Consider the following 16042-nt stretch of genomic DNA (forward strand, 5'->3'; position numbering starts at 1 on the left):
TATCCCAGCCCTACAGAGATTATAGCCCCAGCCCTAGAGACCCCTTCCCTGGCCCGGTCATTTCAGCTCCTGGGCCACAAGCTTTATTTCACTGCAAGCTCTCTTCTTGCAGCTCCAGATGCATTTCTCCACCTCCCCTGGCTGAAACTTCTGCAGGTTCAAGGAGCAGGATCTTCCTCTTGGCTCCAGCTCTGCAACAATTCAGCACCCACCCTATGGTCTCTGAGCGTACCCCAGAGTCAACATGCCAGTCTCACAATGATTTCAGCTCCAGCCCAAGAGTCCCCTTCCCTGCACCAGTGATTTCAGCTCTTGAGCCACAAGCTTTATTTCACTGCCAGCACTGTTCTTCCAGCTCCAGATGTGCATTTCTCCAGCTCTCCCAGATGAAACCCCTCCAGGTTCAAAAGGCAGGATCTTGCTGTTCGCTCCAGCTCTACATTTCAGCTGCTGCCCTATCTCTAAGCCCACCCCACAGTGCTTTCAGCTCCAGGACTTCAGTCCCCTTCCCAGCCCAATAGACACTATGCTGGCCACAGCCATCATTTCCTCAATCCAACCAACTTTTTCTCAACTCTAGTTTTTTCCCATTTTCACTCAAAATCCCAGTACCATACACAATTTCCCAGCCCTACAGTGGCTATCCCAGACCCTGGCAATATCCCAGCATCACTGGCATTTCAGGACTCATTTCACTACAGGAGACTACTGAGGGGGAATACGCTAGAAATGGAGGCAGCTCTGCAAGGGCGTGTCTCCAGAACAGAGCAGAGGGGCAGAATTCCCCTCCCTTCACATGCTGCCCATGCTGTTGGGGATGTGCCCAGGACAATGTGTGGTTTCTGGGCCCTCAGTGTACGTTGTGGCAGCATGGTGAGCTTCTTGTCAACCCATTCCCCCAAATCCTTCTCAGGGCTGCTCTCCATCCATTCTTCCCCTGTCTCTGTTTCGGTGCAGCACCTGCCCTTGGTCTTGCTGAACCTCGTGGGCTTGGCATGGACCCGCCTGCCCAGCCCGTCCAAGTGCAGGTACCAGAAGCCCCTTCCTTCCCCCCAGTCCTGCCCTGCTGCAGCCGCACACCAGCGCATGCAGCCCAGGCTGCTCCTGCCCCCCCAAACGAAGCCCAGAGTGGCTAAGGGACACCTCTCAACAGGAAACCACCCAGTTTCATCCACCGCTGCCCAAAGGAGATCCTAACCTTTGGAGGGATTCTGGGGGCAGAGAGAAGCTGATGGCAGCAGCCTGGCAGGTCACTCCAGTCCACCCCCACACTGGGATTTTGCCCCGAGACCTTGCCCAGCCCCTCGGCAGAGCTTTTCCATCACACCCCCCTACTCCGGGGCACTAAACACAGAAAGAGCCTGAAACAATGTATTTATTTTGAGGCAATCAGAATTTTCAGTCTGGAACCCTCAGCCCAGCAGCAGCGTCCCCCAGGGCAGAGACACCAACAGCCACTGCCTCTTCCCCATGTCCAGAGTATTTTCCATCCCTCCCAGACCTTAAACAAACTTTTCCAGGTTCAGCCTCGAGATCAGGCCACTGCATTGAGCTCTTCCCCATGTCAAGGTCAAGGCCGCTGGTTCTCCCCTGCAGAGACTCAGCCACTCACTCCTGGGCTGCATCCGGTGCTGCGGACTGTTTGCTTTGGTTGTCACCCTTCTTTTTGTGCCCCGAAACGATGTCATCAATACGGAGGAGGAGAACTGCAGTCTGCAGAGAAACCCCACAGCCAGGGCTCATCTGGGGCTTATCACAAAAGACAAAACCCAGCGTGCCCAGATTTCACACCACACAACCATCAGCCTGGGGTGAAATGCTTCTTTCAGCACAGGAGACGGGAACGGTGTCTCACATGCTCACGGGAGCAGCAATGGGCTGCTTTCCGACCACCATGGAAACAAGGACACCCATTTTTTCTGGTTGACTGACATAGAAAGGACACAGTATCCCTTGGAGGAACAGCCTTTGATACAACACCAGCAAGGAAATGGCAGGATCTGTAACCAGAAGGGTAGCTGAGACATGGCAGCCCCAGCCAGCCAAAGGGATAAAACTCCCACAACCACTGATGATTTCAGCATGTTGCTGGCACAGGATTGCTCAGGCACAGCTCTGTCTGGCATTGGAAGCAGTGAGAGCACTCTGCACCATTTGCAGGAAAAGGTGGGATGAAACATGATAAAATTTAGCCACAGGATCAAAAACCCTGGGAAAGACTGAGTTTGGGCTCCCACATCCCTCATTATCCCACCTCCAGCAACAAGAAGCTCAGACATGCCCAGCACTGGGTGTACAATGCCCTTCCAACCACCCCAGCATACAAGGAAGGATGTCCTCCTCTCCCAAAAAATACCCCCAGACTCTCCTTACCTCCACGGCTGTTTTGTAGGTCTGAAGTTTGACAGCCAAGGGCTCCCAAATCCCCAGCTCCTTCATGTCAACCAGGGCTCCAGACTCCCCATTCACCCCCCATGTCTGGCTGCCTTCCTGAGTGTGCTTGGCCTGGAAGCAGAAAGACAGGTCACCCACAATGGGGTGAAATGGAAAATTCCTCTCTGGAGTCTCAAACTGACTACGAGCTCAGGAAACTGTAACAGGTAATTAGAATATTCTCCATTTTGGAGTTTATACAAGAACATGCTACTGTTCTGAACAGTGGGAGGAATCCGAGGAGCTGGGTGAAGCAGGAAAAGGCTGACTCTCTCCTGGTGCCCCTGCCAAATGCCTTACCCTGAGTGAAGTCAGAACACGGATTGTACTGGCACCACAGTTCTGGATCAGTGTCCGGGGAATGACTTCCAGAGCCTGGGCCACTGCACGGTAGGGCCACTGCTCCACACCTGTCATGCCCTTGGACCTCTCCGTCAGCGCATGGGAAACGGCCATTTCAGTGGCTCCCCCGCCTGGCACCAGCTGTGGGTCCATGAGGACATTGCGGCACACCTGCATGGCATCCTGCAGGTTGCGCTCCACCTCCTGCAGCAGGTACAGAATCACAAAATTTTTGAGGTTGGAAAGCCCTCTAATATCAAGTCCAAACATTCCCCCAGCACTGCCAAGTTCCAAGGTGCCACATCCATACATTTGCTAAATCCCCCCAAGGATGGTGACTCCACTACTGCCCTGGCTACCCTGTGCCAGTGCTTAACCACACTTTCCATGAAAAAATTTCCCCTAACATCCAATCCAAACCTCCCCATGTGCAACTTGAGGCCACTTCCTCTTGCCCTATGACTTGTTATTAGAGCCTGACCCCCAGTGGGCTAGACCCTTCTGTCACTACTAAATAGGGAGCAACAACGTCCTCACTGAGCCCCGCCCCCAGCTCCCTCAGATGCTCCTTGTGCTCCAGACCCTTCCAATGCCCTTCTCATTATTAACTGGAGCACCACACCAGCTGAAAGCCCAGGTCACAGTCTGCTGGTGATGACTCATCACAAAGGAGGCTGGCACAGGAGATGAAGCTGCCTATGCACTTGCTTACCGCTAGGATTTCCTTGCTGGCTCCCCGCAGGATGATGGTGCAAGCCTTAGGATCTTTGCAATCAGTGATGAAAGCAAAATACTCATCTCCTATTTTTTTCACTTCAAAGAGCCTAGCACCGGTTCCCACATCCTCCTCCCGGAGCTCATCTGTGCGACTGACAATGCGAGCTCCACAGGCCCTAGCACACATTAAAAGCATGACATTAGACACTCACAAATCAGAATTGATAACGAGTGAGATCAGAACAATTCCCTGTCATGCAAAGTAGGAATGGGCTTCAGACAGGAGCCAACACCTACCTGGCAATCCGGTTGTTGTCAGTCTTCCGCACCCTGCGGATGGCGGTGATGTTGGCTCTCATCAGGTAGTGCTGGGCCAGGTCTGAAACCAGGTTTGTGCAATTTCAGTAGTGAATCAGCAGTATCATGTCTAACTTTATCTGTTTATCAGTTATCAATCCAGCTATTTTAATTCCAGTCTTTGAAGCAAAAGGGATTACATGAAAAGGCACCTAAATGTAGCTTTTTAAACCAGGCCACAAGACAAAATGGTAGCACAGCTCTCCAGGGGTTAAGACTCAGCTTCACTTGTATTTTGGTATCTTTCCCAAATGTTGTAAAAGCAAAATATTATTGTAAGAGTCTACTTTCACAAAGCAACATCAAGGATGAACTTCAATGCCTGCAGAGTACACCTATTTGCTAGAAAGCTAAAATAAATCCCAAACCAGATTCAGCACCAGGTTTCAGAGGCGTTGTATTAGTTTGCTGTTGTGGGTTTTGGTTGGGTTTTCTCTAAGTTCCTGAGCAGTGCATTCAACACCATGAACCTCACTGAGACGAATTCAACACAAAGGATCACATGTGCTATTACCAGAAACTCCTTTTTCTGTGATGACTAGATCTGGTTTGACTCTTATCAGATCCTCACACATCTGCTGAATGTACTCTTCCTCCATCTGCAGGATACGGGCAAAGTCTTCCTCCCGAGTAATTTCAATGTCAGTCTGTACAAAAGAGGTATAAACAGCTTAGGGTGTTCATTCCAACCTTCACTGTATTAGATACACCTCACCCAGCTTCAAGCAGCTCAACTCCTCCATAATAACCAGGGAAAGAATCAGGAATGAAAACCACTGATCAAATAAACTGCAACACTGTGTCAGCAGAGCATTAACCTTAGCTCAAGCTCAGAAATATTTCTTTTGCTATGACCAGCAGCACTTAGATACACAAATCACTGTAGCTGATTCAATGAGTCAAAATGCTGCAGCCTCACTCCTATTTTTCCCACAACAGAATTAACCCCCACATTCAACAGGCCTCTGAAAGGTTGAACACAGAAAGCCTTTCACCACTTGCACTTTTAACAAGTCATCTGCATTTGTTTGTTTTACTCATCCTAAATCCAGACTTGCCGATGTCTCCAACAGGACTCACTTTACCTGGCTCTCTCCTTTCTTGTATTCCAATGAACAATCCAGAAGGACAATGCGTGGATTCTTAATAAGGCGACGCATTCTGGGATGGGTTACATCTTTATTCACCATGATTCCACGCAAAACGCATGAGTCTTCGCTAAAACCACCTGGAATCTGAGGGACATGAGGAAGGGAGAAGATGAGGTGAGTCAGTTGTCTACAAAAACAGAGTCGGTAATCTACAAAAACTTGTGTATCCGAAAGTATCTCTTGAATTTGTCCCACATACAGAAAAGGAAAAACATCTCCCAGGTAACCTGCATCCAGATCACTATACAAGTTTAATTTTAAGCACACGGACTTAAAGTGGGAAGCCAGGAAAGAACTTAAGAAACTTTTAACATCCTATCGTCTAGCAACATGTTTCTTTTCCATCTTCTATATCCAACTGAAATTATCTTTTTGACAGGTACCCTTTTTAGAGTTGAAATAGCAGTCACTGTTGGCACTGTAAATGAGCGTGGCTGACACCACTGACTAAAATATCTTCAAGGATTATGTCTGCAGAGAAGTAACACAAAATTCTTCTCAATGCACCCTACAATAAACTAGTTCACAACAAGAAAGGAACACAAGGATAAGAAACACTTCAGGACAAACTCACCTTCTCTACTTTTGCATATTTTTTAATATCAATTTCCTTTCTGCCATTTTCTTCAAACTCCACAGTCTTAACAGCATCAAGGGCAATGCTACAAGCCAAGTCAGACCAGCGGTTTATTGCCTTGGTGTTTATCGCACTCTTAATTATTTTAAGCATCATCTCTTTATTGTTCACGTCCACTGGAGTGCTGAGATAAAGGAAAAACCAAACAGCAAACTGAGCGTTAATTCCAAGCAACAATCTAACCCTTCTGACTCCCTCTCCAATTTTGCTGTTGTATTCAACTAACACAGCTGCCCAAAGGAGCAGCTTGAAGCAGTAGAGAAAGTCCACATCCCTCCACTCTAACTTCTGCCAGCCCATACTTACCCAATTTTCTTTAGAATACTGATCATGTCATCAAGAGCCTTACGATAAGCCCAGATGATCACAGTTGGGTGCATCTGCTGTTCAAGAAAGTGTTCGGCAACAGAGAGCATCTCTCCAGCTAAAAAAAATTAAAAATAAATCAAAATCCCCCAAGTGAGTTAGAAGGATAATCATGAGTCAAGAAAGGAGAGCACATACCAAAAAAAAAGATATTCTCTATGCATGCAGAGAGTGCTAACATCACCTATACCTTTCTTCACACTTAACTGTGGTTGTCATGGGGAAAGAACAACTTCCTAAAGTGTGGAGCTGATCGCGTTATGGTCTCATGAACCTAGCACGCTCTCAAACTGTAAAAAACCCCTCTCCATCTCAAGGTTACTAAATAACTAAGATGTGTCTCATCATGAGCTCTGCTTAGAAAAATAGTGAACTGCAGCCCTTATGAAAAGTGTCTGAGTCAGTCTCCTTACCAAGGATAATGACAGATGTGGTCCCATCTCCAACTTCTTCATCCTGAGTGCGGCTGATCTCTATCATTGATTTTGCGGCTGGATGCTGGACTTGAATCTAGGTAGGAGCAAGGGGTATGGATTTGTCCCAGAGTATTAAAGCAGAAACATCTCACATCACTCAATGGAACAAACACCACACCTTTAATACAGTCAAAAGCATTCTGTCCAATCACAGTAAGTCTTTTTTTTTCCTTTTTGAGACCAAAAGCAAGCCCTTGTATTTGACAGTATTGTGTCTCTTCACTGTTTTTCAGGCATTACAGATTTTAGGATGTTCTTTTAACAGCTCTTTCATGGTAATGATTTCTAGGTCTCATCATGTGGCATTGTGAACACAACCATCTACTCAAAAGGTCTCAATTCAGTTGATAATAGCTCTAATTACCAAAGAATTTGCATCAGTCTTGTAAACACTTCATGAAAACTTCCCACACTCTATGATCAAAGCCACATTTCTGTAGAGCAAGAACACTTGCTGGATATGTTTCATTTCTCCCCAGTCAGAACCTTTCTTGGTGCAGCTGGTTAGCACTTGCTGGCTCTCAGGACGGCTGAGGAGATCACACAGCTCCACTATCATTCAAGATTCAGGCACATATTGACCTAGTGTTAAGCAAGACAAGCCTTTAGAAGAAACTTACCTCTCTAAGAATAGCATTGCCATCGTTGGTCATCACAATCCCACCCATGGGGTCCAAAAGCATCTGCAACCACAAGAGAACCAACACTTGACTGCTCTGTTCCATGTGTGTCTCAGTTCTAGTCAGCTGCAGCACAGGCGCTGCAGCACAAATTCTTACCTTCATCATTGCTCTTGGTCCTAAACATGTTCGGATAATGTCAGCAATAGTCTAGATGGAATCAGAGAAATTAGGTAATTCAGAAGAGCACCAAAAAGTCTTTAAAAAACCCATAGTGAAATCAGCAACCCCTGCAAAATTTAAGTGATACAATAATTCTGCTGTGGTTGAGATGCAGCCAAGGTTAAGAATTGTGTTGGAAATGAGAACATGGGGATTATCAAGACACTGGAACCATGCTAAATTATTATCTCAATCAGATGTCAAAACTGAGACATTTTCAGACTTTGCAGAAAAAGGGAGTTTGGTTGGTTAAATCCCTTCATGATTATTTATAGGGAACTCATTATATGAACAATGCAGATATTTTATTTTTATATAGAATTTTTATGTAATAGTAAAAAAATTTTCTGCTAACGAAGAAGATTATTTTCCATGTTGCTTCTTCTACTCTATAGTCACATAAAATAGAAAATACACTTCACATCCAGTTTTCCCTCTGCAATATATAAATACACACACAAAAAATAATAATAATAAAAAAATATCAGAACAGCCTGAGAATTTGGTACCTTTGCAGCAGTGATGTTTCCCGTCTGGACTTTTCTTCCAGACTCCCGTTTTGTATTCTGACCTAAAGCACACAGAAAAAATAAAATTAATTAAGTACAATCAAGTACAAAACAACAAGGATGCAGTCACCTCTCAGTCACACATTTAACATGTGACCAATTTAAAATTCAGAGTTTACAATACAAATACTACAGTCACAATGAGAAATACCTTGATAGAAACAGTGTCAGTGAAAAACAACATTCCCTATTATAATAGAACTCCTCGTTAGCATCCTGAGACAAAGTTTTGCAACCCTGAAACAGGACCTATTACCCTAGAAAATCAAACTGCAGTGACTCACTAAGATTTGCCAAGGAGCTGCTATTGTACAGTAGAGTCCAGTCAAAAAAAAGTTACGGAGGCTCATGTACGGTAAGCAGAACTGAGCAAACATAAAGCTAATCAATCAATGTTGCTCTGGCACATGAGGGTGATCAGTAGCTGCGGTACCAACTGACTCACAACCACAGCTGGAAACCAGCTCTCACCAAACTCGGCCATAGAGCATATTTGGGCTCAGGGGTGCTTTTCTGCTATTACAAGCCTGGCCCGAGGATGCTCAGATTTACTCAGGAGCAGATGCATGCACAAAGGGAGGTGTAAGACAGAACAAAAGGAAACAACAGTAAGAGCAGAACCAAGTCTCAGGCAAGCAGGCTTATAGAAAAAGGGCCATGGGCTACAGTGGATGGAGAAAAGATAATGGGATACCCAAACATTAAAAAAAAAAAAACCAACCCTGAGAATACCTCATGTTGGTGGATGGTGAGAAAATCATAGAATGGTTTGCATTGGAGTGGATCTTAAAGACTATTTCATTCCAAAACTCTTTCATGGGCAGGGACACCTTCTATTGGAGTGGAGCTCCGAGCTTTGTCCAGCCTGACCTTGGACACTTCCAGGGATGGGGAAGTCACAGCTTCTCTGAGCAACGTGTGTCAAGGCCTCACCACTCTCACAAGGAAGAATTTCATCCCACTATCCAACCTAACTCTGCTCTCTGGCAGTGGGAAACCATCCCTTCCTATCCTATTACTACAGGCTCCTGTCCAAAATCCCTCTCCAGCTCTCTTGGATCCCCTTTCAGCACTGGGAGAAGCTCAAAGGTCCCCCTGGAGCTTTTACTTCCCCAGGCTCAACACCCCCAGCTCTCTCAGCTTGTCTCCAGAGCAGAGAGGCTTCGGCCCTCGGAGCATTTCCGTGGGCTTCTCTGGACTCGGTCCAGCAGCTCCATGTCCTTCGCATACCAGACACCCAAGAATTGGTGTTCACATGGGATTCAAACGGGTCAGCACAAAGCAACACGCTGAGAAAGACGAGAAAACAGCTGAGAGCGCGGAAGGTCTGACCGCCGCGAGGCTCCGAGATCTCCCGGACAGGGCGCGGCAGAAGCTGTGTGGGTAGGGAGCTGCGAGGGGGAGCTCTAGCCGCGACGGGGGCGGCAGCGATACCCAGTGAATCCCTCGCAGGAGAGGAGACCCCGGCCGGAATGGGCTGTGAAAGAGCGCCTGGCCATGAGGAGACCCAACATGGCGGCGAGTCAGGCGAGCGGCAAAGTAGGGCGGGGGTCCGAACCGGCCATCCCCTGGCCCTCCGCCCCGGGAGGCCGAGCCGGGCCGGGCCGGCAGAACTTACTGAGAACCAGGACGGGGCGCGGGCCCATCATCGCGGCGGCTCGAGCAGCGGAACCTTCTGGAGCCCGGAACTGTCGCTTCGCAAAGCCGCGACGCCGTGCACCGCCTCCCACCTCCGCGGTCAATCGCGCGTGAGTGCTGCGGCCAATGAGAGCAAACACCCGGCGAGTTCCGGCTGGGAAGTGACGCTGCTCGCAAGGGGCGGGACCGCCCGGGGCTCCGCACGAGCGCGGTGCCCGCCGCGCCCGTGGAGAGGGGAGGAGCCCTGCACAGACCCAGAGAAGAGGCGGCAGTCCTCAAGGAGCGGGCGCAGAGTGGACATTTCGCTGCCGCCTCGCTGTTGCATCCGGAAGGCACCGGGTCCGAGATGCCACGGGCGACCTCGGTTCCGAAAGGCACACCTCAATGCCCACCCCCTCGGTCAGCGCGGTGGTCTCGCCCAGCGTGCAGTGCAGAACCCCAGGAAGAAGACGGATCTTGCGGCGGCACCGCCTGATCGAGAGCGCAGGCCGTGCCCCGGTCCCAGAGCAGCAGCTGCTGCTGGAACGAACTAAGCCCGTGCCCCGGGCTCTGGTGTTCCCTCCGAGCAGGGCCCTTAGCCCTGCTCAGCCACCAGCGGTCATTTTACGTCCCCGGCAGTTTAGTGTCACCCAGAGGGAGAGAAAACGGCACGGGGAAACAACTGATGTCAGAGCACATGGCCTGTTCGCTGTCAGCAGAAAGCTGGAGGCTGTCTAGGAGAGTGGAATGTGGGTGGGCGTAGTTAAGCAGAGCATTCCCCAGTGCAGGATGGGAGAGATTCCCAGCCCCTGCACCTGATTCTTGAGGAATTTAACCCTGATTCTCCACCCTGTGCTCCACCCTCATTGCTTTACAAGCCCACCATGGACCTGGGCAGGCTAGTATGAGAGAACAGCATCAACAGGGCAAATCAGCAGCTCTGACACCCTCCATCCAATCAGGTCTGTGGTGTCAGTTCCATCCCACAGGGCAGGCAGCACCTGGAGGGGGCCTTGAGATACGACACCCTGCAGAAAACTGCAGCAGGCAAATGGGAGCTGGAGGCAGCACAGGGGGCAGAGCCCCACAGACAGGCCCCTCTGGGTACTAACACACTGCTTGTATTGTTGCAGCTGCAGAGAAGAGAAGGGTTCTGCCTCCAAAGGGGCTGACAAGGCAGTTTGGGACTCTTGGTTGTTCTTTTTTCTGTTTGCTTGTTTCTCCTTTAGAACACAGAGAACACCTCATAGCTGCTGCTGCAGCCCCCAAATCCTTTGCCCAGAGGGCTGAAGCACAGCCCAGGCAGCACCTCGCAGGGGATGCTGCCATCCCAACCCAGCCACTGTTCTTGGGGGTTCAGGGTTGTCCTTTCCCGAGCTCTGGGGTGCTGGTGGCATTTGACTCTGCTCAGTTCTTTTTGGTCTTGGGGGTGTCGTACTTCCTCTTGCTTGAGTACCAGAGCAGTAGGGGGATCCCGATGGAGGGCAGGGTCATCACGCCAAATGCCGCCCAGTCCAGCTAGAGGGAGAAATCGTTAGAAAAGTCAAAACAATCCAGGCCAGAGGAGTCTTACAGCAATGAGGTCAGAGGAGAGAGAGGGGAGACCTTCACACTGTCTGCAGCTTCCTCACGCAGGGAAGCGGAGAGGCAGGCGCTGACCTCTGCCCTTAGTGACTAGTGACAGGACCAGAGGGAGCACCCACAGCTGTGTCAGGGCAGGTTTAGGCTGGATATTAAGAAAAGGCTCTTCTCCCAGAGGATGGTCTCCCAGGCACTGGAAGAGTCTCCCTAGGAAAGTGGTCACAGCACCGAGCTTGACAGGAGCTCAGGGGCCAACAGGTGCATGGTTGGCATTCCTGGGATTGTCCTCTGCAGGGCCAGGAGTTGGACTGCACGATCCTTGTGGGTCCCTTCCAGCCTAGGAGGTTCTAAGATTCTACTCCCAGATTTTCTGGCTCAAATTCCACGGTGCAGCTCCTTCACAGAGGGAACTGAGATAGAAACTTGGCCGCTTCTGTGATAGTCCTCTGGAGAACTGACAGGAATTAACTCCAGCTCCCACTGGAACTCGCCAGGTGAGGCAAGCCACGCACACCATGTTCAAACAGGAAGCCACCGCACTGGGCTGCAGCTGCCATGGCACGCTTTTCCATTATCAATTGAAAGGTACTTACAAAGTGAGGGGAGAACCTCCTGTCAAAGTCACGCTGAGCCAGGATTCCTCCCTGCCCGGGAGCACTAGTGAAGCCAACCTGGAAAAGGCAGGGAAAAGACAGGCTTTGTCACTTTTCCTCCTCGCTCCAGAACTGGGCAGGGTGTGAGCACACAGACGCATGTCATCCCTGACCACACAGCTCCAGGAGCGCAGTCAGGTGTATCTGCCCGTAAACCATCCACTTACCATGACCTGTGCACCCTCCTGTGCCAGGTATGTGATGGTGGCAGAGGTGAAGTTGAAGTACCCAGCTTTGAGAGGCCGTAGAACCACAGTGTGAGACACGTTACTCGCACTGGGAGCTGGACGTTAAGGAAAACTGTTGTATTTCATCACAGGAAGAAAAGTGAGGAGATGGGAAAGAGCAGCCTGAAGCCAGGTGCAGAAGACAGTGCTGCTGACAGATCTGAGTGCTCATGGTCACAGCCAGCCAGACCCACCCAAGGCTCACCCAGCTGCTCCTCCCCAGGCAAAGGAACTACCCCAGGACCTGGTCCTATCTGCAAGGAACTTTATTTTCACACTGCATCATCCAAAAGAACAGGGGTTTGCACTGGTACCCTGTCCAGGCTCTGGGAAGAATTTCAGAGACAGCAGATGAAGATAGAACAAAAGCTGCAGGATGCTCAGGGACAAGAAAGAGAGTTGGGAGAAATTTCAAAACAGAAAAAGATACGGAGCAATCCTGTCCCACTTGACGTTGAGCATGCCAGAGACAATGCCAAAATCTTCTGGGGGAAAGGAATCATCCGACAGCTCCACATCTAGGGCAGCGCTAAACGTAACAAAGAGAGGGGTGAGACAGGAATGAGATTTGCCATATGCTCACAGGCTCTGCAACAAGGTGCACTGACAGTTCCACCCTGACCAAATGGAAGAACTGATTTTTGAAAGATGAAATGTCATCAGTAGAAGATGGGGAAGAGAGCTGAGGTGTCTTATGAGGAGACTGCAGAGAAAGGAAGGCAAAGTTGAGAGAAACAACCATAAGGACAGGAAAAACACCACTTCTTCCACAACAGGCTTTGGCAATTTACTGAACTTCAGATATCATCCCATGGATTCATACGTTGGCCTAAATAATAACCAAATCCCACATATAAAATTACAGTATCTCATTAAAGTTGTATGAATCCAACATTACAGCACCATATATACTTCTCTTAGCAGTACTGAAGTCAGCATGCATTATTCTGCCTTAAAAAAAAAAAACCTAAAAATCAAAACCCCAAAGCACTTTAATAGTGTCCCCCATTTTATCCAATCAGCTTTTCATTCTGCAAATGAAGCTTTTTACCAGCATCATGGAAATTCTGTTTTATCTTTGTCAGGTCCTTAGTTAAGTCCTGATAGCAAAAAGGAATTTTCATTGAATAAACATGAAAAAGAGCTCACAAAGCCAAGAAAGGGAGCTGCATGCATGGGGAGAAGTGTCACAGGACACCACAGGAACTATACCATGCTGGACTGACAGCTTGAGCAGCCACAAGGTGAAAGCAGGGACAAGGGAAGAGGAAGGAAAAGGCAAATTTCAGGGTCAATCTTTCAGGCACTGCTGGAAAGCTCAGAGTTAGAGGGAGCAAAAGCAGCAGCACATCACGCAGCTCAGAAATTGCCTTGTACCCTGCAGCCACACAGAGAACATTTGCTCATGGTCAGTATTGAACCTGGACAGGGCTTACCTGGAGCCAACATTGTAGATGTTGTACTGCAAAGTCAAGTCCTTGCCCTCCACTGCGTATCTGTTTAACAAGGATTTGGAGGCCAGGAGCCTGGCGCCATCCTCACAGTGAGCCACAGACACCAGGGCAAACACGGCAAGAAGTGGGACCTTCATCTAGAAACACAAGGAAATGGAATGTCACTGATCACTTGACATCTCTGAACACTTGCCTGTGAGCATGTAAGAACTGGCACAGGAGTGTCCCAGATCTGCAGCCATGGAAGAAAAGTTGATGGTATTCTCCCCCTTCAAAGCCCTGGCCAGTATCACTCACTCTCCTTTACAGAATCGTGGAACATCCCAAGTTGAAAGGAACCTGCAAGGATCATTGAGTCCAACGCCTGGGCCTGCACATCTCAGTAATGGGCAAAGCTTTCAGATCACTAAGCCTCTTCAAATAACTTCCAGAGCAAAAGCTTTGGCAATTAACAATTTCATCAGTTTTAGCAACTAACAGTTAACTGTCCTTGCAAAGCCTGGCAACTTTCCAACACTGTCTTACACAACAGAGTTAGATCTTCTCAGAAAGCACTTCCAACATTTATTCTTTCCTATTTCCAGCCACCAAGAAACCACCAACTCCCTCCAGTGGCTTTTATGATCCCCTGCATGAGTCCCTGCTTCAGGCTGCATGTCTTGACTTGTCCAAACACAGCACCTCTAAAGCCACTCTGTTGAGAGGACAAGGAGACAACAGGAACGCTACAGATGTGAGGACACTTGATGGGGCTTTTAAATGCAAAAACTGCTTCAGTAACATGGCCTCTGCCCTCCACAGTCACAGGGTGGTAGGGGTTGGACAGGACTGTAAAGACTATCCAATTGCACCCTCCTTGTCATGGGCAAGGATGCCTTCCAGTAGACCAGGTTGCTCCAAGCCCCGTCCTTCAACACTTCTAGGGATGGGGCAGCCACAGCTTCGCTGGATAACCTGTGCTAGTGACTCACCTCCCTCACAGGGACCAATTCCTTCCCAATATGCCCTCTGGCAGTGGGAGGCGTTGTTCTATCACTCCTGGCCCTTGTCCAAAGTCCCTCTCCAGCTCTCCTGGAACCTCTTTAGGCCCCTGAAGGGGCTCTGGGTCTCTCTTCTCCAGGCTCAACACCCCCAGCTCTCCCAGCCTGTCTCCAGAGTAAAGGGGCTGCAGCCCCTGAATTATTTCCATGGCCTCCTCTGGACTCACTCCAGTAGCTCCACATCCCTTCTGTGCTGGGAACCCCAGAGGTGGAGGCAGCTCTGCAAGGGCGTGTCTCCAGAACAGAGCAGAGGGGCAGAATTCCCCTCCCTTCACATGCTGCCCACGCTGTTGGGGATGTGCCCAGGACAATGTGTGGTTTCTGGGCCCTCAGTGTACGTTGTGGCAGCATGGTGAGCTTCTTGTCAACCCATTCCCCCAAATCCTTCTCAGGGCTGCTCTCCATCCATTCTTCCCCTGTCTCTGTTTCGGTGCAGCACCTGCCCTTGGTCTTGCTGAACCTCGTGGGCTTGGCATGGACCCGCCTGCCCAGCCCGTCCAAGTGCAGGTACCAGAAGCCCCTTCCTTCCCCCCAGTCCTGCCCTGCTGCAGCCGCACACCAGCGCATGCAGCCCAGGCTGCTCCTGCCCCCCCAAAAGAAGCCCAGGGGCCCAGAGTGGCTCAGGGACACTTCTCAACAGGAAACCACCCGGTTTCACCCACCGCTGGCCGCGGAGGATGCCGACTCTGACGCTCCAGCGCCAGAAATCGGCCGGTCCTTCCTGGCCGCCCTGAGCCGACGACCGATCCTCTCCTACAGACCCTTCCCCAGCGCCCCCCAGTCCGTCCAGAAGCCCGAGGACACAGCCTCGAGCTGCACCGGGCCTCTCGCCCCTCACCGTCTCTCCCGCCGCCAACGCCGCAAAGACGAGTCAGCGCAGGCGCGGCGGAAATGGCGCACGTGAACCGCGCCTCAGGGAGGCCTTACGCTCGCTGGGAAATGGAGTGTAAGCCCGTGCGCACGCAGGGACTCCGCACCTGCGCGGGGCACGCTTCCTGCGCTGCCCCATCGCCCGCTGCTGGCGGACTGCGGGGGAGCGGGTGGAAGTGGTGGCGGGGTGGCGCGTCCTGCTGGGCCGGGGCTGTAATAGGGCTCTGGAGAAGAGCAGGACGTGTGTCTCGGCACGACAAGCTGCTCTGCTCAAGTACACCCAACCACATCCCCCTCTCCTAGACCGCCTCCAGCTTTGTGCTGACAGTGCGTCAGGAAATGGTCCTGACCTCCCTGGTGCAATGTCAGTAACAAAACAAACCTGCTGGCATTTCCTGTACTGCCGGAAGCCTTGAGAGCTTCCCTGTGCCCTTGTTCCTCAGGCAGCTGCCTCTGGTGGGGAAAGGGCCACGGGACCCTCTCCTGTACACATTTTGCCACTTACACATACACAGATGAACAGCCCATATGCACCAATCCTGGGCCCTCCCACTGGGTGCCTGTGCTGCCTCAAGGCCTTTCATTAGGGATCCCCACTGCCAGCCTATGCCAACACTTCTTCCTACAGCCACTTTCTTCTTTCCCTGCTGCCTCAGGCAGAAGTTCTCCAAGCTGCAGACAAAAGCAAGACAGAGGTCCAATCCCTTTTG

The 16042-nt window shown here is 50.2% G+C and overlaps 2 protein-coding genes across 3 annotated transcripts; both read right to left on the reverse strand.

Moving 5' to 3' along the window:
• Window positions 1–1357: 1357 nt before the first annotated feature.
• CCT3 (chaperonin containing TCP1 subunit 3) lies at window positions 1358–9665 on the reverse strand. Its single transcript, XM_005532332.3, has 14 exons — window positions 9509–9665; window positions 7831–7892; window positions 7259–7309; window positions 7100–7162; window positions 6417–6513; window positions 5944–6061; window positions 5575–5761; window positions 4935–5084; window positions 4364–4496; window positions 3790–3871; window positions 3488–3668; window positions 2734–2979; window positions 2374–2505; window positions 1358–1713 (listed from the first exon to the last, which is right to left on the reverse strand). Exons 1-14 carry the CDS (start codon window positions 9537–9539, stop codon window positions 1609–1611), a joined length of 1638 nt encoding a protein of 545 aa, XP_005532389.1. The 5' UTR covers window positions 9540–9665; the 3' UTR covers window positions 1358–1608.
• A 1036-nt stretch (window positions 9666–10701) lies between these two features.
• SSR2 (signal sequence receptor subunit 2) lies at window positions 10702–15391 on the reverse strand. Of its 2 annotated transcripts, none has more exons than XM_005532330.3 (6): window positions 15301–15391; window positions 13405–13559; window positions 12399–12497; window positions 11909–12017; window positions 11682–11759; window positions 10702–11025 (listed from the first exon to the last, which is right to left on the reverse strand). In XM_005532330.3, the coding sequence occupies exons 2-6, from the start codon at window positions 13557–13559 to the stop codon at window positions 10915–10917; spliced, it is 552 nt and encodes a 183-aa protein (XP_005532387.1). In that variant the 5' UTR covers window positions 15301–15391; the 3' UTR covers window positions 10702–10914. The 2 variants fall into 2 exon arrangements, with proteins under 2 accessions (XP_005532387.1, XP_005532388.1); XM_005532331.2 differs by lacking the exon at window positions 15301–15391 and adding an exon at window positions 15125–15228.
• Between the last annotated feature and the right edge of the window lie 651 nt (window positions 15392–16042).

Source organism: Pseudopodoces humilis, chromosome 31 (genome assembly GCF_049639895.1).
Source record: "Pseudopodoces humilis isolate 2021_Gansu_Grassland_sample_001 chromosome 31, ASM4963989v1, whole genome shotgun sequence".
NCBI classification, from domain to species: domain Eukaryota; kingdom Metazoa; phylum Chordata; class Aves; order Passeriformes; family Paridae; genus Pseudopodoces; species Pseudopodoces humilis.